General features: G+C 50.4%; 1 protein-coding gene across 1 annotated transcript in view; it reads right to left on the bottom strand.

Annotated features, from left to right (window-relative positions):
* Positions 1-6,869, bottom strand: part of cnga1b (cyclic nucleotide gated channel subunit alpha 1b) — a 44,384-nt gene extending 37,515 nt beyond the window's left edge. Inside the window, exon 1 of the mRNA XM_041183065.1 lies at positions 6,698-6,869. Within this exon, the coding sequence (XP_041038999.1) occupies positions 6,698-6,869 (172 nt within the window). The remainder of the gene's footprint in view (positions 1-6,697) is intronic.
* Between the last annotated feature and the right edge of the window lie 793 nt (positions 6,870-7,662).

The raw sequence follows: 7,662 nt of genomic DNA on the forward strand, positions 1-7,662 counted from the left end.
GAAGTCAATGAAAATCAGGGGGATAACCCTTCACTGGCTGGTGTCACACCCAGCATAAATGAAGATGGCTGTGGTTGTTGAAAGCCAATCATTTCAGCCCCAGGACATCACTACAGGAATTCAGCAGGGCAGTGTTCTAGGCGTAGCCATCTTCAGCTGCCTCATCAAGGACATTCCTTCCATCATAAGGTGGAAAGTGGGGATGTTTGCTGTGATTGCAGTGTATATTTCCATTTGCAATTCCTCAGATAATGAAGCTATTTGTGCCTGTAAGACCTGGTCAACATCTGAGCTTGGGCTGATAAGTGACAAGTAATATTTGTGCTACAAAATGAAAGACTATGACACTCCCAACAAGAGAGAATTTAACCATCTCCCCATGACATTCAATGGCATTACCATCACTGAATCACCCACTATCAACATTACCATTGGCCAGAAGCTTAATTGGGCCAGTCCCATAAATACTGTGGCTACAAGAGCAGGTTAGAGGTTGGGTATTCTGTGCCTAGTGACTCGCCCAGTGGCTTGCAAAGCCTATCCAACACCTACAAACACAAGTCAGAGGTGTGATGGAATACTCTCCATTTTCCCAGATGAATGAATCTTCAACGACACACAAGAATCTCAAACAGCATCCAGGACATAGCAGCCCGCTTGATCAGCATACCAGCTACCACTTTCACTTCCTCCACCACCGATGCAAGTGGCAGCAGTGTGTACCATCTATAAAATGCACTGTAGGCTCTTTCGACAGAACCTTCCAAACCCACATCCTCTACCACCTAGAAGAACAAGGGTAGCAGGCCCATGAGAATACCACCACCTGCAAGTTCCTCTCAAGTCACATACCATACTGACTTGAACAATAGCGCCATTCCTTCACTGGCACTGGGTCAAAATCCTTGAACTCCATCCGTCAAAGCACTGTTGGTGCACCTACACCACATCAGCTGCAGTGGTTCAACAAGGCAACTCATCATCACCTTCTTGAGAGAAATTATGGATGAACAATAAATGCTAGCCTCCCAGTGACACCCACAGCCCATGAACATGTATATAAGAAAAAATGCAATTCACTACTGTTTACCTTAGAGGCAGTCATAAGAAGTCATAAGATTGCAAGATAGATCTATCTACATATTTTAGGTTCAGATGAAGAAAACCTTCATAGAAGCATAGAAAATAGGAGCAGTAGGCCATTCGGCCCATCGAGACTGCTCAGCCATTCATTATGATCATGCATGCTCCCGCTTTCTCCCCATATCCTTTGATCCCTTTCACCCCAAGAGCTATATCTAACTCCTCAGAAACCATAAAAAAGTTACAGCATAGAAGGAGGCCATTCGGCCCATCTTGTCCATGCCATGCCATGTCCTTCTTGAAAACATACAATATTTTGGCCTCAACTACTTTCTGTGGTAACGAATTCCACAGCCTTACCACTCTCTGGGTGAAGAAATTTCTCCTCATCTCAGTCCTAAATAGTCTACCCCGTATCCTCAGACTGTGACCCCTGGTTCTGGACTCCCCCACCATCGGGAACATCCTTCCTGCATCTAGCCTGTCTAGTTCTGTTAGAATTTTATAGTTTTCTATGAGATCCCCCCTCATTCTTCTGAACTCCAGCGAATATAATCCTAATTGACTCAATCTCTCCTCATATGTCAGTCCCGCCATCCCAGGAATCAGTCGGGTAAACCTTTGCTGCACTCCTTCTATAGCAAGTACATCCTTCCTCAGATAAGGAGACCAAAACTGCACACAATATTCCAGGTGTGGTCTCACCAAAGCCCTATATATTCAGTCGGCATTATCTCATACATTAAAAATAACAATTATGCCATCACTGTATCTAACTGTTTCTTTTGTGAGTTCATTGTACAGGCATCATCTCCTTTTCCTGGCAAGCTCTGTGCGCAGAATTTTCTGCCTGTCAGGCGGGCGGAGTGGGAGCAGTAGCTGGTGCAGACCCGATCACCACCATTTTACGTGGGTGGGCCAATTAAAGCCCGCTCAGCGTGAATCACGGCTCCCGAGGACAGCGGGAGTGGGCGGGCAGCGGCAGGATTGCAATGACCACTGGGTCCAATGGCAACTCGGCGGCTTGTTTAAAAAAGCTGCTGTAGCCTTTCAAAGGCTGTCAAACGTGGTCAATGGAAGGACCCCCCAGAGCGGTGCTGCTGAGCAGGCCAGGCAGGAGGGTAGGGCAGGGGGGCACTGTGCCTCTCGTTTTTCTGATGATTGCCTTAAAGAGGTGGCAGCACGGTGGGAGGTCCTCGTACCCCAGGACGGGAGGAGGCCCCCCCCACATGACCATGCATGCCTGGGAGGAGGTGGCGGAAGTGGTGTGCTCCCGCGACATGGTGCAGTGCAACGGGATCCAGTGTCGCAAGCGTTTCAATGACCTGTTGAACTCAGGAAGGGTCAGGACAATGTTGGTATTGGTCACTTAACCCAGCAGGTCGGCTTTCCCCCCTAGCGTCCCCCCACCCCCCGCCCCATCCAGTCTGAGTGTAGTGACTGCATTGAATCATTGACAGAATGTGTCCTTTGCTGGGTGGGCCAGCAGACATTGCCGATGCCGAGGTCACTCTGAGAGGGTGGTGAAGAGATGGGTTCTGCACCCTCAGCACTGAGACCCACATGACTGTTTTGGGGGTAACCTGGAGGAGCTGCACCTGGGCGCAGTGCTGGAACTTCAGGACATGTCAAAGTCAGGGTGATGACATGCTGGGAGGGGAGCTTCAAGGCACCGATCGATCTGCTGTCCTCTGCGCTCCACGTGCTTGCGCCTCCTTGCTATGGAAGGTTAGACCTTGTGGTGCTAAATGTGATGTAGGCAGCATTTGGCTAAGGGGGAGGGTCGGGGGACAGGCCTAACATCTTTGTGTGAGTGCTCAGCAACAGCGGAGTGAGGAGGCACTGGAGCCCTGATATGTCCCAGTCTGGTTGGCGTGGGCTGTCCGCGAAAATAATCCAGGTACAATTAGCACTAATCAATGCTCTTCTCTCCTTTTCAGCCGAGTGAGGACTGGTGGAGAGCCGGCCAAGGTGGCAATTCTTAGCCACTTTGAGCAGGAGGCCCTAGATCTGGAGAAGAGCCATGTGCCCAGGTCCACCGGTGTCGGTGAGGCTGGGGTGCCACGGGCAGGTATGTTTGCCCAGCAGTGAGGTCACCATTGTTCTCCCAACAGCCATGGCAGTTCTGAATGTTCAGTGATTGAAGTTTGCAACATGGCTTGACCATTGCTTATGGAAGGATGAGCGTATAATGCCACAGGGATGCACATTGACATAGTCTCCACGTTAGCTGATCCAATATCCTTGTTCTTCCTTTCAGCAACAACAGTGCAGGGCTGGGAGGAGGAGCAGCAGAGTCCCCCTCTCACACCTGAGAGCCCTGAAGTCTCACCAGTGTCACACCATCTCTGCCAGGCAGGCACCAGCACAGATACTAGCACCTCGGTGGGAATTAGAACATCGGCTAGTGTCCCAGGGCACAATGGTGAGGGCACTTCACAGTCGCAGGAGGAACTGGAAGAGACAGAGAGTGCCCATGGAGCCAGCAGTCGGAGGACTGCAGGGGACCAGGCACATGCACAGTCGGTGGCTGATGATGTGCCTCTGGAGTCGTCCGCGACACAGCAAATGCAGGAAATGTGGCCGGTTGTACGGGAGCATCTGGTGGAGATACATGAGGCTATGCTTGGTTTGGTGTCCGTGGTAGAGGAGTCCACGTGGACCATCGCCAATGCAATGAGCCTCATGGCCGAGCGCCATGCGTCCTCCATGGAGAGAGTGGCGACTCTCATGGTGAGGTTCCTTCAGAAGACCCATCAGGGCTTCCTGGAGATGCGCTTGGACCAGCAAGCCCTCACATCGGCATTGACCTCAGCTGGTCAGTGCCAGGAAGGGAGATGGTCTGGGCACCAAGTTTCCCAGCTCGGTGCCTATCCATCCATGTTGAGCAGAGCGGTCCGAAGCGACCTCACGTCGGCGCAGTGGCTGCCTGTCGTCTCTGCGGGCACCTCTCAGGTTGCTCCGGATGAGGACGACAGATCCTCCACCCCTCTGCCAGTGACCATTGCATCCGATGAGGCTGCGACGACTGGGGAGATGCCAGCTGTGGCACTGGCAGCTCCCTCCCAGGTGGGGCCAGCATAGGCTCCACGGGCCAGAGGACAACCACCAAAGTCATCGAGGCCAACAGGACAGCAGAGTCAGCAGGCTGTCTAGTTGCCACTCCCAGCAAGGGGGCAGCACCAAGACGTAGCACCCAAAAACGTAAACATAAGACACTTTAGGCACACCATGGGTTTATCACTGGTGCTTTTGTGTTGGCCCACACTGAGGTCTTTATGAGTTAGTATGATGTTTAACACCTTTGTCATTTTGTTTTCTTAAGTTCCTTTTGTTATAATATTAAATTCAGACATATCACCATGGCTGAGGGTGACTCTTTTCTTCTGCAGATGGACGGTTACCAATAATGTTATGAGTGCTTTGTGGGACATTCAGCTTTATTAACAAGGTCCTTAGTTAATGTTCCTATCCAGGCAGATTTTGCACTCAGGTATCGAGAATGGAGCCTGCAGCTCAGGCTTGTCCTGGAGGTCCATATGTGGTGGGCTAGCTGAAGGCTGAATTAAAGTTGGATTAAAGCCTCCTGGGTGTCCCTGCCTCCCTGGAGTATGCCCAGGTCAGTGTCCACCCCCTCAGCATTTCCCTGTGGGTGCTCATCCTTGGACTCACTGCTGGACTCATCGTGTGCAGCCGCAGCCACTGCATCTACATCTTTGTCGTCTACAGCGTTGCCCCTTTCCAGCACAAGATTGTGGAGAGCACTGCATGCAGCCACTATCACCGACATACAATCTGGAGGGTACTGGAGTGCGCTCCCTGAGCGGTCCAGGCATCGTAAGCATATTTTGAGAAGACCGATGGTTCTCTCTACTATAGTCCTTGTGGTGTCGTGGCTCCTTTTGTAGCGCTGCTGAGCCTCTGTTCTTGGATGGCAAAGAGGCGCCACGGGCCACCTTCTGAGAGGATAGCCCTTGTCACCCAGCAGCCATCCACCCAGCTGGGCTGGAGGACTGAAGAGCCTCAGCACCTGGGAGTATCTGAGGATGTAGGTGTCGTGGCAGCTGCCTGGGTACCTTGCACAGACTTGTAGAATCAGCATCCTGTGGTCACACACTATCTGCACGATCATGGAGTGGAAGGCTTTCCTGTTGACGAAGGCACCGGGCTCACCTGCTGGCGCCTTGATGGCCACATGTGTGCAACTATAGCACCCTGGATGCACGGGAAACCAGCAATCGCTACAAACCCTCTGGCTCGCTGTGTCTGGCTGGCCTGGTCCCAATGGTAGTGAATGAAGGTCAATGCACTTCTGAATGGAGCGTGTGTAAGCTGCTTGACACAAGTTTGGACAGCCGATTGGGAGACACCACAAAGATCACCCACCGAGCCCTGGAAGAAGCAAGAGGCATAGAAGTTGAGGGCAGCTGTGACCTTTAGAGCCGCTGGCATGGGGTGTCCACCCACACAGTTCACGGAGATCACAGACCCAATCATCTAACAAATATAGTTGACTATCCCCCTTGAGAGACGGAGCCTCCTCCAGCACTGCACCTCTGACATATAGAGGTAGCTGCTTTGCCGTAATGCACTGTATACCCTAGCAGCAGGATAGTGGCATCTTCTGCGGCCCCTTCTGCTTGTACTACCTCTTGGCCCTGCACCCCTTTACCTGCACCTGTTCTCCCAAAGGTGGCTCCCCTGGAAGCTGAATGTGCACGCCTGGCCTCGTCCCCCTTCTAGCCCTCCCTTCCTCTTCAGAGGAGGTGCCGTCAATGGAGAATTCAGCTCTCATTCCCAGGCTAAGCGAAGGCTTCATGAAACCTGCAGGCCCAAAAAAGATTCTTCATTGCAGAGTGCTGACCTGAAGGTTGTGGGTCTAGACTAAGCAGCTGGTATGTGTTTTGAAATATTGCAGATCATACAGGCAAGTTTCAGTAACTTTGAAAAATCAATATTTGACAGAGCACACTCGTGACCCCACTGAGCCCTCTTATCCTGCCCGTGGATGAGGTGTATACAAATGTGTCCTACCCGCCTGCTCGTTGCGCCCGTGCACTGACCCGGAGATTGCACGGGCCCTGTAAAATCACCGTCAATTGGTGCCTCAAGGGCCTTAAGTGGCCCTTTAATTAATGGCAAGCGTGCATCGGAGATCATCATGTGCCCGCCTACCGAAATATTACAATGGCACATTGTGACCTTGGGACGCTCACCTGAAATCACCGCGCATCATTTTACGTGTCGGCGTGCGGGTCCCACCCCCACATGCCAAAGGGAAAATTCTGTCCTGTGTGAAGAAAAAACGCCTAGTGCCTTTGTTTCACCTACTTGAACCTGCACCTTTTCCCCTACTGCAGTGGCTTATCTTAAAATATAATTCCAAATGTTTTTTTTTATCTCATTAAGTATCTTAAATGCCTTTATAATGACCTTCTAGGATGTCACTTTTCATAGCTGAAGAGCTGTGACCTAACAAGTCAGGCTTCATCCTGATACTGGGCAATTTGGCCTTATTCTTAATCTTTGCACTGCTTCTAGGGCCTGGTTGGTGCTTTATGTCACAATTACCAGCGGTCTGTTTAGTTGTCCAGATATGGCCTGGGCAAGGTACTTTTGCAAAGTGATCGAAACTGATCACCAGTCTGTGTTTTACTGTCAGTCTTTATATGCTTTCTGCTTTCACGAGCAGACGTCAGATTTATGACTACAGGGTTGTCCTTGTGTCTGTATATGATGATGGCAGTGCCATCTTTTCCAACATCATGGTGGTAGGTCAGAAGCATAATAAGATTATCTTACATAATGAGGCTTACTGAGAGTGATACACTGGCATTATAAATAAAAAAGTTAAATAATTTTAAGTAATTATAGATCCCCAAAATTCTTTTTCAACCTTCAGCTTATTAATGTACAAAATAAAGGGAGAATTCTGATCTTTAGTGTATTCTTCTTCTTAGGCTGTCCCTAACTAAAAATGAGGTCTCAGGTGACTGGAGAGTCCAAAGCGTGACCTACAGTCTCTGTCACAGTGGGGCAGGCAGTGGTAGGGGGAATGGGTGGGGTGCTCGGGTTGCCACGCACTCCGTGTGGTGTTCAGATGGAATGAGATTTCCAACAACAATGTTGAATCCACCCATGCCTTAACCTATTTTCTTGGGTTGGAGGTCAGTACACATGCACATTGTGCTTCTGCAGGACATGATTTCCACTATTGAGAGGGGGTCTGGCAGTGCAAAGGCAGATAATCCTGATGATGCTGTGACAGGATCCCACTCTAGCACCAGAAAAGGCAGCAAGGCACAGGAATAAAAGTTTCTGCCGAAGGTACTGGCTTGGAAGCGGCTTCCTGGTGACAAACTGTAGGGCCATCAAGGTGGTTTTATCACTGGTCCCATGAAGAGGCCACAAAAGTACAAAGGGTGCATTCCTAGCCATATCCTTCCTGTTGAGGGATTTCTCCTTGACAATGTTGGCCCTACAATTTTTCGATATTAATCAGGCTTCCTATCTGCTTCAACAGTGCCCATCTCTGCCAGTGGGGCTGCTGTCCATTTAGTGCAGTGGGCCTTCCTGCAC

Source organism: Carcharodon carcharias, chromosome 1 (genome assembly GCF_017639515.1).
Source record: "Carcharodon carcharias isolate sCarCar2 chromosome 1, sCarCar2.pri, whole genome shotgun sequence".
Lineage (NCBI taxonomy): Eukaryota > Metazoa > Chordata > Chondrichthyes > Lamniformes > Lamnidae > Carcharodon > Carcharodon carcharias.